We start from the raw sequence: 16,564 nt of genomic DNA, 5'->3' as shown, positions 1-16,564 counted from the left end.
CTATTATAAATGTAATGCTGAAAACTATTACTATAACTCGATATAATGTATTTTTGGTGTCGAGGAATTGAATAACATTATATTATTCTCATTGTTCTCATGACTTGGTCACTACGTTAACTAAGAAGTTTGCTAGAAAAAATGTCCTGTTGGAATCTAGTATTGTATACAATTGTTCGGCTAGATCACTGGCATGCAATTCATACCTGGGTGAACACCCCTGAATACACCGAATGCATTTAGAGTCATGAATTATTCATTAAGTCATTTTTGATTCAATTTAAATTTTCAATAGGCCTCTTATATTCGTAACTTTGAGGAGTGCAAACCTGAAGGCATATTGGACTGTTTGGCTATGCAAAGGTTGTTTTGTGTATAGGTTTTTTCCATGCGCAATGAAAACAAACATAACTTTGAAATAAAGACCAGGGCATTCTGCTTATAATGGACGTTTTTAGATAATGGCACTGGTATATCTCTACAACAGAGCCTTTAAATTCGCCGCAATCAAAATAGTCAAGTTTTGTAACAAACAGTTTTGTTTGCTGGGCATGTTTTTGTAAGAGCTGTTTTAAAAAGGTTCCTATTCAGTGAATGCATATTTCACATTCAATCGCAATTTACGCATAAAGAATATATTTTTATCATTTTACAAGTTTACAAGACTCCGTGCCTGGGCACTTTTTAAGTCCATCTGGTATATGTAGTTGCAGACTCCTTACTTCGTCATTTTATAAACTTGTCACATAGAGTCATTGTTACCTATTAATCCTGTGCGAACAGGGGGTATATAATGTGGTTGATCTGCCTCTGATGTATTGCCCAGGGTGAAGATTTGTCAGAAATGATTGGTGTTGTTATCTCTCACACCTTGCTGTTACACCTACCACTACACATGCCCAGCGCAGCCATGGAATATAAAACAGTTCGGTAATACTAACAGGAAGTTGTGTCTTATAAGCGCTAAGAGCGACTGCTCACTCTACCAGGATATCCATTGTTACATGTAATTCAGCCATTGGCATTAACAATAGGGTACAGCAATTGCTCAGTGATATGTTAGGTTCTAAGGAGGTATTATACCACAGTGGTTTTTAACCCATCTGCCTCCCTTGTATATACCACTGCCACTGCTCATCATTTGGTAGTTCTGTGCTCATCAGGGGGATACCTATATTTTCTGTGAAGCATATTCCTACTTTAAAAAAAGCATATCTGAGTTGTCATCTACTGTCATAGTCAACCTGCCTGCACAGTAGATCCGGCTGAGTTTTTGTCTTGGCAACAAATGAGGCCCACGGGAACAGTTGGGTTATAATTGCATGGATATCATTCCGTGCGTGTAGTTTCTAGGAAGGAAACTGTCAACTACTTGAAATTCAAACACCTGACTGTAGCAGAGCTTATTTAATCAGCGTATTCCAGCTAGCATTGATGCGGGCATCTGACAAGCTGCCCAATTGGAGAATCCCTTCTGACCATCGGTATAGGAAAATAGATACATGAACAGGACATTTGAAACAACGATCACCGAATACTTGATTGATTTGTAAAATGTAAAACGCACCAGGTCCACCATCGGCTCAATTCGTAGCTATGGTATCCTCGCAATGTCAAGGCTGTTCAATTCTTCTTGAAGATGATTGATGATTTCGGAGTAGTGAATTTGCCACGAATCATTGTCAATTGCCTGCGTCATGCACTATGGTCTTTTTTTCACCTTCGAGTACATACGTTGTCCCGGTGAGAATTGAAAATGCGATGATATTAATGATCGCATATCGTTGTGTTTATATATTTTTTTTCTTTCGTCGTATCTATAATAGAATGACCGTATGACACCATCTGATCGAGACATTTATTTCACGTGTAACATCGAAGCATTTACAACGAATAATGACATCTGCGCCAATACCAATTTAGAAAACATGTATCACTTCCACATCTTGAACTGGCAGATCGAAATATGTTTTATTGAAATTCGCATTTCTACAATTCAAATCTTGTCGAGATCATCGATCATAGGCAGTTGTACCAGCTGCTTGGAAACAACGGATGAGCAAATATTCTATTTCCAATTCAAAATAGGCTTCATTTTAAGACATGATTGCTCCTTTGATAGTTTAAACTAGTTTATTATTTGATCTTGAGCCTTTTGTAAAAAAAGGTGCCAAGCCTTTCGATCCGTCAAATGCCTAACAGATAATTTTCACCCTTTATAAGTACGTATCTATGTATCGTGACAGTTGTGGAAATATGATGGACCTGACTAGTTTTGATGACTTCATATTCATTCTTTATCGTACCCTGAAGAAAAGGTAATGGAAGTTTGGCACTATCAAATCCAATTGATATTGAGCTTAACATTAATTCCAAAAGATGAGCAATATGAGGATTACGTCCACGTTGACTTGGCCTTGGCCGTAAAGTGCAGATATTTCGAGGTTGATATGGAATAACTGTCGGGCTACCCTGATATCAATATTGGCCATAAAATAGGGATTAGTCGGAATATCGACAGGATGAAAACAATAAAAACAGGACATTATGCTAAACCTTATATTCCCTATACACAGCTCGGCGCAACTCCTCAGATGGATGACTGGCGTAGTATCATCAAACAGATTTTCATCATCAGCTTAATATTCGTGGATAACATAACGTTTTTAGGCGCATTTCTTTCTTGATCGCGGGTGGTGAATTGGGTGATGTGGATGAGAAGTTTTTCATATCAGATCATTGTGCGTATCATTTTCGTTATACGCGCCGAAATAGCATGTATTAAATTAGTGAAATTGAAAAATGAAAATCCCAATAAAACATGAAATATTAAACAGCGCGTTTTGCAGGCATTGATCACACAAAAGTGTCATCTTTGAAGTGTGCGGGAAAGTAATAAATTTTTCAGATGATCCTCCTGTTTATGAAACTGTGAAGAAAATTCATTTATTCGCTTGATGTTTGAATTACTTTATTGAGAGACGATCATAACTTCAAGGAACACCGGCCAATCTGGCTAATCTACATGAGTGAACTTATGATTTTTGAAATTCTGAATAATTTTTTCCCTTTTTCTATACAAATTATAGCCGATAGCTATTGCCGTAGAGTTTGTTGGTCGTATCCAATCATGTCACCTCAAGTAGATAGGATTGCCCTGAAATCAGTACCTCTTTTCTACACAGTGAATTATTTGTTTTGTTATATAGATGCATCAGTCAGTCGCCCTCCTTAAAACGTATTCTCATCTCCATTAATGCAGCATAGGTTTTTTCTACAATTGTGGTCGTCTCATTACCTGTGGGTGTTTGAGGTTTATAACAATCTTGTTGTTCAGGTACCATGTATAGGTCTGCCAAGTTGCTTCCTCTCTGCTTTTAGAGAGCCTCTCTACATGGTGGAAACAGGAAACCTACAGCCATTCAATTCAGCCAGTGGAGAGCCACTAAGCTAATGGTCATCCAAGTTGCTTTCTCAACAGCGCAAAATAGGTCAATGTGGTGGCGTTTTACTCACAGTTGAATCAAGAGCGGTGCTATACTTGGGAACGGTGACTTGCAGGGATTTGTGTGTTTCCCACTCGAGTCTGCAGCCAGTTTCCGACCCTTGAAATGTATATTCCTTTTCAATCCATGGTCAAGCATGAAGACTTACAATTTTACCTCAATCCAAGTTCATATAAAAATTTGTAACTGCGGCATCAATGATTTCTAGAAATTCCATTATGACCATGATTTCAATAAACTACAAGTTCAAATTGAAAGCGCTAATCAGTCTTTTTCCATTTCATTCTTCCAACAGAGAACATATTACCAATGGTTTAGTTACCTCTTATGGTCTCTCATCGTTGCTGTTTTGCATTCTGTTTCCATGCTTCAGTTATTTGTTCAGGACGATTCGCTATGTCTTTATTAGTACACTTCTTCCCATGCATATTAGCTCTAAAAACTATGGCAAATTTCATTAATGCAGCATGAAGAGTCGGCATCCATTATTTCAAGCATGGTTACATTGTTTCTAGTGGATCCAAGATTTGAATAAGCAACTACTTCATATATCGAGCGATTTTATGAAACGACCAGGTTTTCATGCTGCTGTAATTTATAAGTAATGACTTTTGTTATTTCCAAATACTTAGACGCATCGCTGATCGATACATGGAAAGCTTTGATGGGTGTTTGCAAAACTGAAATATTCAGGCGTTTATTATTTTCACTTTTTCGAATGCTGGCACTAGACAAACACTCAGACGAATACATTATTCAAAACCGTTTTAGATCTGAACCTTGCTGTAGTATTTGAAACATTGCGACTTGAAATAGGCTACTGTATTTTGATTCTGGAAAACCTTACTGCAAATCAGGGAAAATAACCGAAAAGGTGAGAATCAATTTCTACGAAGTGCGTTCATGTAAAAAAGTGGGTTGGGAATGGCAACACTTCAGGTTCCAATGCGCCAGATCCATTTCATTAGCTTGCCAATGTCTCCATGTATTCATTTTGCTCAAAGTTTCATGAGAGTGTCATTGATTTCACCTAGATTTTGACTTCAGACTTAGTGGCTTCCTACATTTATGTTTATGGTGCAGCCAAGGAAATTGCATTATTTGAACACTCCATATTTTCACATATACTTATGCAATCTTATCAGATATAAGAAGTCCAGGTATTTCAGTTTGCTCATTACCATTTCATTTTAAAAAGAACTCATAATTCATTGTGTTGTTGTCATTTCGTGAAATTCAAAGTTCGATAAATTTGTATATGTCATTCCTGTAGTCATTATCAGTCGTCGGATAACTGTCTTCATCACCAGGAGGTACACAATGCTGCCGGCCAAAACATATTTTGCCGTGATAATTTTGTCATATTTCATCCATTAATCTGTTGGCTGCCATGTCTTTTTGACATTGATAAAACCGCGCAAACTGAACCCTGTGGCACTACTGCCATTGTCGAACCAGTTGGTCTGCCATTAAAGCGTACGTCGGACTCCTGTACTATGTACGTATCTAATCTCCATTCTCGGGCCCTGCTATCAGGCTGCCAACGCTCGCTCGCGTTACAGAATCGGTAATTGCAATTAAATTCATATTTCCTCAGAAACGGCCGGAGCAGATGGTTTTTCGTAAAATATGCAAATGCCATAGGAAGTGGATAAAACAAGGGTTATATTGTATCGGGGGAGGAAGTGCTGCTGGCAGACAACGATCATCGTAGTCGGTTTTTCTCCTGGCTGAATTTATTCCGGATTACTCACTCATCCGCGTTCAGGTAGTTTGGTGCCACGCGATGAAAATGATACTTTCTAGCAGATTTTCTGCTGGATCGCATCGATAAGCGATACATTCATGAAAAATAAGATGGCCTGTTCATGTGATTTGTGTATTAGTCAGCCGTCCGGGCCATCTATTACGATGATTGACATCTGTCATATAAAATCACCATGGCAACGGCAGGTCAATTTTTGAGGGAAATAACGTCGCTTTTGAAGTTGCCGCTTTTTTAAACATCTGATATATTGCAGTTCGCCTAAAAAGATTGCAAAAATATTCACGTTCCATCCCTTCTATCTCATCAGAGTTTCTGGTTCATTGTTATCCAAAGAAAATAATAGTCTTGTAAAATTGAAGAAGGTTATTCTGACCATCCAATCCTTTAATCCGTTATTGCATATGACTATTATACGCATGATAGATTCTTATACAGTTTTAGATTTAGTTAGAACCTACGTTGAGCACCGTTAGGGGCTACCATTACATCTCACAATTGAATAGATTTTAGCTTCAACTTCAATTGTGCGATTTCGATAGATTAGAGGGCATAGTTCTAACTCCTAGTGCTTTTATTCTGCAATGTCATTTGTGACAAGTAAACAGTAAGGATACTAATTTATCGAATGGAAAGAATAATCCGAGCAGTCTCCTCCATATTCGTTGCAGCCTACAAGCTCACCACCAACAGGGTTACCGTTCAGCCATCAGCAGGATGACACACAGTCGTCGCGGTCAGGAGACACGCCTGGGCCTCATAGCCAGTCGACGAATCAAAATTCAACCCATAGTGTAGAAAATGGCAGTGAAGCGGGTAAGTTATTCTTATTTTTTCGAACATTCTCTTTTTCAGCAATATTGATGTGCCATATTATCATGTTTTGGTAAAAAAATAAACGGTATGGTAATCTATTAGCTCACACTAAACGATATATGTTATGATATAGGCTATTTAGATAATTTGAATGTAGCACTTATTTGCCTACTACAGTTTTTTCATCAAATTTAATTTCGGCCCTTGATGTGGTATTCATAAGACTCCCCTCGCAATAGAAATCAATCCATAATAAGGGCCAGACCTACTATGTAGCTCGTATAATTGATAGAATTTATGAAGGAAATTTTCATCAGATATCATTTTCAGCTGACTTCGTTTAAGGCTATGCTCATTTGAATGAAAAAAAAGCATTGAAATATTTTAAGATTTTCAAGACTGAAGTTGGAGAAGTTGTAGTAAAATTGATAGAGTATAGAGGGAGTGCTTCTTTTGTTTTACTACAGTGATATACGGTTGAGATGACAGCTCATTAGGTTGGGCCAATTTGCTTCATATTTTTGTTGATAATTGCTCATTGGTTTCTGTTCTTAATGGGTGGTGTTGGACTCATTATATCGCGTTCTCACAATCGCCACTGTTGATTGCTGACACATCGAGTGGCTCCATCTTCGATAATGAACACGCGACTTGTCACACCAAAGCGGTAAAACTGCAAAATTAAGCCTATTAGCACTTTCTAATTGCTACAAAGATGAACATTTCCTGATGAAACCACCATCTTTGTTCATTTGATCGGTGCCATAAGAAAAGGAAATCGGTAATGTGATGCCTGCAGAAGTGCCGATTTATTTGAAATCAGTGCCCAATCATTTGTGCCTCATTTCGATGAGAAATCTCGGAATTTTCAAATGAATGTATTTTTACATATAGTGCTTTGTATATCCTCATCTTAGGCCAGGTATCTTTGGAATGTTAAGTTTTATTTTTTTAAACCAGCAGCTCCTCTTTATAACGTACGCTATCCACTTTACTATAAACGAAGAGGTTCTTTTTATATTCTTGCTCCCCATCTTTGCATCGAACTCAGCTCGATTGCGGTAGGCACTTTTGACTTTTGATAATCGCATCATCTACATCATCATTGATACCATTGACTCTTTAGTCTAATCGCTGCCGCCGCCGCCACGTATGTTCGGTGCCAGCGTTGTTCTCTTGCATTGAAAACGTTGCTCCTTTTGAGAAGCAAGAAATGAATAGGACGTCTATGAAAGGACCACAGATGTTGATAATGCTGATGGTATTGAAATAATTGTGCTTTTATATGGTCCAATTCAGCCTTATTAGGAATAGCTGCTACAGACAATTAAATTATTTGTCTATTTCGGATCTGTTAGTCTATGCCATTCGATCTTTGGGGAATCGGCTAATGCTTGTGTTCCTACAAAATTCACTTCTATAGCTTTAGCTAAATAACCTGTTTTAATATTAATGGTCGTTATTCGAGACCCTCATTGCTATTTTATGTGGCAGTTTTATTTCCATTTGCTCACTTGGTAAATTTCGAATGAAGCAATGGAATGGGCACATGTTTTTTGCTATGTACATACACGTGTATCTGGTGCAGTAGAGCGTTACAATTGAAATAAGGGTAACTCCTGGTAATATGAAGGGTGGCTACACGGCTATCAAAGGCTCGGTGATATATGTGACAGTTTGATGTCTACCAATAGGCCATAACGATGATTGTCGTTATTAAAAGCTAAGTTCAGTTCGTCAAAATTGCAGGACCTCGCCGGTATTGGCGTTGTGACCTATTCTTGCATCCAATATCTTTCTGTTGATTAATCGGGATTCAGCCGAATTTGCTTTTGTCCAAATAAAGCCATAAAAACGTCGGCTGGTACTCAGCCTGCCTATTTCATATCACTCAAATTGTGACGATAAATCAAATTTATGCGTCTGCTAAATAATGCACAACTTCACTGTTTTACAGGCCATATAGGTTCTGATGGTTATATATTAGATTATCCAAATACATTCAAACTACAAGTAATATGTCTGATTCATAATTTTTTTGAAATGCCGAACTAAGTTTCCTGGTGAATATTTGGTTCACCGCTTCGGTTGCAAGGGCGAAGTGAGATAATTTCCTTCTGAATTGTGTGGCTGGTTGAAGCAGTTGATTTATGCGTGTTTCCATGCCATTTCATCCAGTGATAGTAAAGAAATAATTACAAAATTACCATTACATGCCCGAGTCTTGAAGGCATGATGGATTTTACGACTGTCAGCAAGCGCTCGCTTGCCCATTACGCTGTAGGACATAGCTATTGTGAGCACAAATGGACCACAACTTCAGTAAAGTGCCACAAACACGATCGACTAGCGTCATTTGTGGTTTGTATCATTTTATTTCAGAATGTCTGAAAAAGTTGATGAAATTGAAGACATCAATTCATTCAATCTGTCAAGTCAAACCGCTATGAATTGTATATAGGATTTATTTAGTTTGCTACAACTAAAATAATGATTCGCAAAACTGTAATTTTTCAACGGTCCATGTTGGATACGACCTGTGCAAGCAGTTCCCTGTAGGTTTTTTCCAATGCGTGGAAAACTAATTTCAAACGAAAGAACAACGTTGGTGTTTAATTCTGGTAAGTTATTCTCGAGGCTTTCCCACACAGTATTCCAGTTTCCTGCCTATCGAGACTTGAATGCTAAGTAATAAATATCTGATACAATTCCAGGCGTCAGTTTGCGCTTTAATAGCCGATACTTAGCAGCTCCATATCGACTTGTGCGATGCCCAATTGCTCTTTTGAACGTTGCAGATATTGTACGGCGGTGAGGTTGTTTTTTGTGAAACGCTTGTCCGGCGGGTGATTGAAGATATTATTACTGGATGCACGCTAATGATCTACGTTCATGCGCGTCCATGCCCCCATTGACAATGACTTGCATGCCATGATTCATAATGTCAAATATGAAGTGGGACCCGGGGGTCAGGTTTAGATACGCCGGCCTTTGTTGACCAACATTCGGCGATAATTTGTCTTGTAAGCGCGACTAGCTCAGACACTAGTTCTGCTGAAGGAAAAAATGGGAATCGAGACCCATTAGTGGAATCTAGTATATGTGGCAGAGATCACTGATTCAACTGCTGAAAAAGTACTCTGCAATGGGTCACAGATTATTAAATAGAGCATGATTTTTCAACTGGTGATGCTATGGCTCTGCATATAGTTTTTTGTGTGAGATAAAAACGCTCTTAAGGAAGGAAACAGTTGGTGTCTTGTCACATCAGATTTAACAAATGACCATTTTTTGAAATGAGCTATTTGATCTCTTTCACTGCTGGAGATTAAGGCGAAATAAAAACTTTCTCGCCATGTCTCGCTCGATTGGGGTGAGCTGTGATGCTGTTTGCAAACGTATCTAATGACAACAAATCCCGAACGATCTTCTTGTGTTGATTGGTGAATTGCTACGTCGCGCAGTTCCGTTTGTCAATGTGATTCCTGCCGGTGCTCTTTGCTGTTTGTTGGTAGAGTCTATGAAGTGAAAGCTATAAAAGTGGCAGTGTTTCATTGGTCATTTTAGTCATACCCCATCTAATAATTAAACCAGTATCAGAGAGTAGGTAATATCATTACCTAGTGTGCGTAGTGTGCGCCGGAGAAAGCAACTAATGCTCGGTTATGTACTTTTTCTTCTTAGCTAATGGCAAGAGAGCAGTACAGTGAATAGCAGTAGATGTAAAAATAATTGAATGGTTCCCATGTTCCAATTACGACCAAAAGGCTTGATGGTATTTTATTGGGCGAGACATAATCTCAACGTGTAGTCTCTCAGCCGATGCAGTTGTGCATTTCGATTGCAGGTTATGTTAGCCGTTGAAATTATGGTCACTTGCATTTCCATACACGTTAAATTGGAATATGGTTTCTCGTTCACTTCGATGAAACTCGCGTTCACGTTGTTTGTCATCTTTTATGAATTATCACCATAAGACATTGATCGTTATTCGTCGATGTAAAATGGACGGTGTAATTGAAGTTGGAACTCATAAACTTCTATTTCATGGTATGCATACATTGTAAAAACCCTGATAGCCAACGTAGTTGTACCATCTTCATGGTCTGCATCATTGGAGGACTGTAGAAGTCTAACCATTGATCTTAAGTTTCATTATGAAATCTTATATTAGATGCATAGCATAGTTCATAGTTGATTTTTAAGATAACTGTGTTGCGATGTCCAATGTCCATTCTCGTGATTCGTTTTCCATCATTGGCTGAAAGAAGAAATCAACGCACGAGGATATCAATTTCAAGATCCGCCGATAACAAGCTATTGCCACACCCATCCGCTTATATTGACTTGGTTCTTGGGCTTAGTAGTTATGAGGAATTGAGGAGAAGGCTTATAGCTACTACAGACATTCGGCATTACAAATCTGAACAGCAAATATTACACGATTCCTTGCTGAAAGATTATAAATCCAATTTCTGTTATTTTTACGACGGGATACAAACGGCGTACGATATGGCGCATTATTACACACGTGGAGACACATCGTTCAGTGCCGTGCCAGGTCTTAGGGGCTAATGAACACATTTAGTGGCATTAGAACAAGATTACTATATTATTTACACAAGGAGCTCGGCAGACTGCTACATGGCTGATAATAGGATTTTCACCTGATCAGCAGTAATTATATTAGAGATCGTATAATCTGGTGAGCCTGGGTGCCACTGTATACCAATCACATTGCTACACATTGTCTCATCATATGACATATATTGATTGGTGTTGGCTCCCACTTCTTCGTACCAAAGTACATGTGTATGTACAATGACATCCTCAGTCCTATACTACATATATCAATAACATGCCTATTTGACGAGTCTTGCTGTTTTTCCTTGTTCCTGATCCTCTTCACAAGCAAGCCTAATGTGGTGTTTTAAACTTTCCACGGAAAATGACATCTTGGCAAAGTTCGATCGGTCTCTACCAATTCTGGAATAACTCCTCTGACATGTTCATTTCAACCAGTATATGATCTACCTATTCCGGAATAGCAAAATCTGTAAACCTGGTAGATGGCCAGTAGAGAGTCCTGAATTGCTATCCCTAAACTGGAAAATGGTCAATTAAAACCTGTCATAAAATCTGCCTAATAAGCCACCAAGTTTAGGGGCCATCTCAAAATATCATTGCTTCATTATTTAGGAGGTCATGAAGTACTAGAGCGTTATTCACATGAGATGAAGTGTTGGTATTTTGAGATGCTCCCTTAATCAGTTACATTTCATCAAAACTTTCATATTGAAATTAAGGAAATCGACAAAACTGTTGACTTAATATTGCCCTTGTATTGCATCACAGATGGTAAGCTCGGTTTGATTCGACTTTAGAAAAGAAATCCATTACACAGTTTTACATGGATTTAATCATATGGAATTGATTTGAAGGAGGATGGTTGTAAGGCATTTAAACATCAAGCTTTACTGGAAGCATATTGAAATTCAGGAATGTGTAGATAAGTTCCAAACTAAGGTTGAATGCATACAGTATTGGCAAAATTGCTTCACCAAGATTGGTTATGATCGACATTGCCTATCAGTTAGTATCAGCAGTATGTTTTCATCGGACTAGTGGTTGATTTGATAGTAAGAAATGGCCAGGATCGCAGGACCTCTATAATAGGTAATTATCAAGAATGGGTCATGAGGGTCTCGTTGCTTCCAGAAATGAATGTCTCAATGGATATAAAGCCTGATTTCCAAGCCATCTGTAGTGTGTTGGGCTGAAGTGGCATGTTTCCCTGTTAATAGGTACTGTTATAGCCCTTTGATGAAAAGAAGCAATATTTTTCAATCTGTCAAGTCGGCCATTTAGGAAACTTGTTATAGCAGGTCAGGGAGTTGACAATTTGAGTGATTCCCATCGGTTATTACGAACTGCATGAAGCAGGCCTTTTTGTGGTCGTTTAGCCATTAGATTTTATAGGGGATCCAGCCGTAGTGTGTAGCGTTTATTTGTCTATTCGTCACCGTGAATGATATATGCTTTTATTGAGCATTGCTTCACTCAATTCATGTCAAAGTGCAACATATCTCATTTGCGTAATTGATGAGAAGTTGAGCTCGGATGTAGGTCAGTCCTTGATTTTGAGGAGGAAATTGGTTTTTCCCAAATTTGGAATTTTGTGCTACCGAGTTATTAAGGTAAGCGAGACTCGATATTCTCTCAATTATGTCCATGGGTGGCCTTTGTCTACCCCAAAAACTAAAACCGTTATCAGGTAACAGATTGCATCGCTTTTCAAGAGGCACTCGAAGAAGCCGAGCTTTCCCGTGCGGAGCCCCAGCTCTCAAGCTATAAACTAGCATACCTGCGCTACTTAGAGCTTTTATCAATAATTAAATTAGTCTAAACAATAACTGGTGATTCATTGTATCATAGCAGAATTGATTTTTGGTTTGCAGAGCAGATGGATACAATGGAAAGAACATTTATTGCATTTTCTACACTTGGCTGAGTTGCAGACCTGATACAAATTTTAAGAGCTCCAAATTGAAAAGCAAAGCTCACCATTGATTTAGTTACATGTTGTTTCAGCTGGTTTGTTTAATGGAGTTGATAACCATTGGTTTGCATTATGCATCTTTAAGTTTATATATTTTCCAAAGGAAATTGAATGCTCATGAAACCCGCATTTAATGGCGTAGGTATCGCTTTCATGTGTACAATAAAGCATGAGAAGAAAAAGGCAAATTGGACATCCATGTACCAGCAAGTTTCTCATCATCTACGTTTGCGGTCAGCGAAATCCAAATACCCTGAGCTTTTCCTCTCTGTGTCTCCTCTTCTAGTTTGTATTGATGGCGCTACGTATATAATTATTACCAGAACGCTATAAATACATGACTGAAATATGTAATACTTCTTGTTGGCTAAGCATATGATTATGGTTGGTAATTACAGATTAGACCAACGGCATCATAAATCTTAATGCCAATCACTAATGTCAGATATCAACTCATCCTTTCATTGAAAGAAACTGACACGTAGTGAAGGTGTAAAATTGTGATTGGCAGCTATGAAATCATGATATCTCGTAACTCAGCGGATCATAACTCTTTTTTTTAAACCGATGGTCAACTTATTATCTGTTGATATATTCAGGCGGTAGAATATCGCCCGGCTGACACTTCAAAGAAGTCATAATATTGAAACTCTTGGGAACGAGCTTTCAGATAAGAAAGTCTCTTCTCGTTTCTCATTTCTGCGGCGTGTGTGTTAATATCGTGGACATGAGTAATAAAAGTTGCCTCTCCGCGCACGATTCAACTTTCTCGACCGAACACTTGAAGATGGCGTTTTCCATCCATCGGCATCATTTTCGTCGCCTGCGTAGTCGTATATCGAGGGCGAAATTAAATCGTGGTTATCAAAAAGTGAATTATTGGTTATGATTTATCGACGCTCGCAGTGTGGGGTCAGATCGACTCTTATTGTCATCGGCAATATCCCCTCATGAAATTTCCGGTTCTAATTTATGAGCGGAGTATGATTTTTTGATATCCGTAACCATGATTGACAAAGCGCACCGGGTAGATATTGTACAATAACGTTTTGCGCTAGTTATATGCGTAGTATATCGCGCGCGCGCCGATATTTTTCCAATGTTACATGAAGTGTGCACACATGTCTGATTGGTTAATTTTGGCTTTTGGTGAATTTGTGACGATCATTTTTGATTGAAGCATTATTCAGTCTTTTTGAGCTGAAATTTGACCAAACGCTTTTTCTGTTTGGGATGGATCTTTCTCGGTAAATCTTCATTGATACGCTAGTTTGACTCGAAATTTACTAAGTTGGCGAAAATGTTAGCAAACAGATTACCGGTGTGTTCGTAGAGAGAGCCTATGAGTCATAGAAGAGGTAGAGGGAGAAAGAACGAATGATATGGGAACACATCTTCAGGCTTTTTGAACGTGTATGGGTTTTTTACAAATGTGTGACGGTCCGATCACACGTTTTATTATGAAATACATACATACGCACACCTCCACTGATCGGGGTAATCGAAATTATTAGATTTAAGATAATGTCTAACTGGGGAATGCTTAATGATTTCGTTGTTGTTTGTGGGCTCAGTCTGTATTGCGCTCGCACTCGTTTTTGAGAGTCTCTGATTTATGAATGAAAACTACGCCAGTAAACTCACCTGATCGATAACAATAGGCGAAAACAAGATAATGGATAAATTATTTACCACTCCATACGTCAGCTTTTACACCAGTCCTGTCACTTATACCACGAGCCCAGTGACAGCTCCGCTACGCAGCTACATTTATTTATACGATATCCGATAAAATAGCGACTTTCATTCTAGCTCGATTTATTATAGATGCCTGTATGCGTGCGTGAGTGAAAAATTATTTTGTTAAGGTGTCATTTAGTTGAAAAAGGCAGTTCTTCGGCTATTGTGAAAAGCAATTCTTCACTTCTTTTTCTCATAATTTTGAAATGGATCAAGAAGCTTCAATATACGGTTTCCATTGTCTTATTACCGGCAATATGAAGTTTTTCGGTGATGAGAGATTATTTTTTGATTTTAGATCGCAAACATTTCTTATCAGATTGGAAAAGTTGTGTAAACTATTTTCTGTGTCAAGGCAGCCTCTGTGGCAGGCCCATCATGTATCTGCTATCACACACTTTTAGTCATCCGGTGTAGGGAAAATGCCCCGTTACAGGCAATAACACCGGCTTTGCATTTATTACCAGTGAAATTTACTTTTGTTGTGCCGTTGATTCATAATCAGATTATACAAAGTCGCCACACTTTAATGAGTGTTGTAATGAGTTGAGGAAGGAAATTAAGATGGCTTTGCGTGTATATTCGTACAATAAATAAAAATCTTAACGGCCTATAGTCTGGATTAACCATGAATCTAGGAGGAACTGAGGAAACCTTCATCAATAATGACTGATTGTATGATATATATATATATATATATATATATATATATATATATATATATATATATATATATATATATATATATATGAAAGAAAATTGATCAATGTCTTTTGCGAAAACAGTTGAGAATAGCGTAAAAAGTGTGTTAGAGATAATTTTGAAATTTTGATACATGAAATAAACCCTAATTTCTGAAATCAGAGCTGTGACAAAATTTTGCTCGATTTTAGAAGAAGGCCTTGCCTGTTTTCAAACTCTTAACTAGGAAACTGGATCCATATGCTATTTATTGTTAGCTTGATTATTTCAAATATTCAAATTTTTGCTTTAATCGACTGAGAAGATTCTCAATATGTTGTTATTTAAAGCTACATGCTCAAACAGAACAGAACACGCACGTTTTTGGTCGCATAATGAAGTTAAGAAAAAAAATGTATCTACAAAATATCCTATTCACCGACTACATTTTGCTTGCGCAGACATTTTTTCACTCATTTATGTGCGCGTTGATATACAATATGTTGTATGAGGATAACTTTGTATAAAAAAGAGCAATATGTTGTTATTTGAATATTGGAGACATTTAGCTTTTGTATAGGGAAGGTGAAAGGTTAACGTGGGCTGCCAAAACATGTTGCCGACTGGTGCGGTGAAAAAAAAGTGTTATCGTTTATTCCAAAGCCACTATCTCAAACGTGAGTTACTAGTTCGTTGACCTATAAGTATTCTACCGATTTGGGATAAAAAAGGGGAACAAACATGACAAGACTGAATTTATCTCAAATTTTTGTCTGGTGGTTTTAAAAGCGGACTGTAAACGTAGCGCTGTTGAATATAGTGAAATGTAATTTTATCAACTATTTTTTATTTTCATGTCCTTTATAAGTACTGGGTTTTTCTAGTTCTTAAGAGACCAATCATTTTCTATTCAAACCTGAATGTGCCTGCTGGGTACAAAATGTTGATCGCCATATTACTATTATGTTAGTCAGTCAGACGTCATGGTGAGTTTTTTTTTATTTACAATCATAATTCGTGTACGATCATTGTTTGGTAACCTGACGATGCACGTTTTCATTGTCGGCTTATTTTAGATCTACAACTGATCAAATAAGGCTCGATTACAAATTAAATTCAAATATTTGCCATTTACGAATTTCCAAACTTTAGTCAAGTTTAAAGGTCAGTAACAGTTTTGTTTTCTTAGAACTCTGGGTTTGCGGTATGTTTTGTAATGTTATTGATTCGTCTCCGTCTATAGTCTGACCGAAAAGTTGGCTCGAGAAAAAATTCTTCCCGGCTAAGGTTGTGTACGGATCTTTATTGTATTATACTACAAGCGGGTCTTTGTCAACACGAAAACAATAAAGCCACGAAGAAATTTAGTTTGATATCTTTTGTAATTCAGTTATTCTATGAATCTTTGATGCCGACAGAAAGCCGTCTCAGCTGCCGGTGAGGACGTCTGGTGGTAGTTTTATAAACTATTAAATAACGTCTGTTTCGATTCATAAC

General features: G+C 37.8%; 1 protein-coding gene across 5 annotated transcripts in view; it reads left to right on the top strand.

Annotated features, from left to right (window-relative positions):
* The window catches only part of LOC141898124 (homeobox protein Meis1-like), a 109,532-nt gene that overhangs the window by 32,822 nt on the left and 60,146 nt on the right, over positions 1–16,564 (top strand). For 3 of the 5 annotated variants that reach the window (XM_074783951.1, XM_074783950.1, XM_074783948.1), the window contains exon 7: positions 5,922–6,087. In XM_074783951.1, the coding sequence (XP_074640052.1) occupies positions 5,922–6,087 (166 nt within the window). The remainder of the gene's footprint in view (positions 1–5,921; positions 6,088–16,564) is intronic. The other 2 variants (XM_074783952.1, XM_074783949.1) reach the window with 2 other exon arrangements.

This window comes from Tubulanus polymorphus, chromosome 1, assembly GCF_964204645.1.
Source record: "Tubulanus polymorphus chromosome 1, tnTubPoly1.2, whole genome shotgun sequence".
In the NCBI taxonomy this organism is placed as follows: Eukaryota; Metazoa; Nemertea; class Palaeonemertea; order Tubulaniformes; family Tubulanidae; genus Tubulanus; species Tubulanus polymorphus.
Note: the sequence above shows the minus strand (reverse complement) of the source record. Positions and strands in the feature narration are given on the sequence as shown.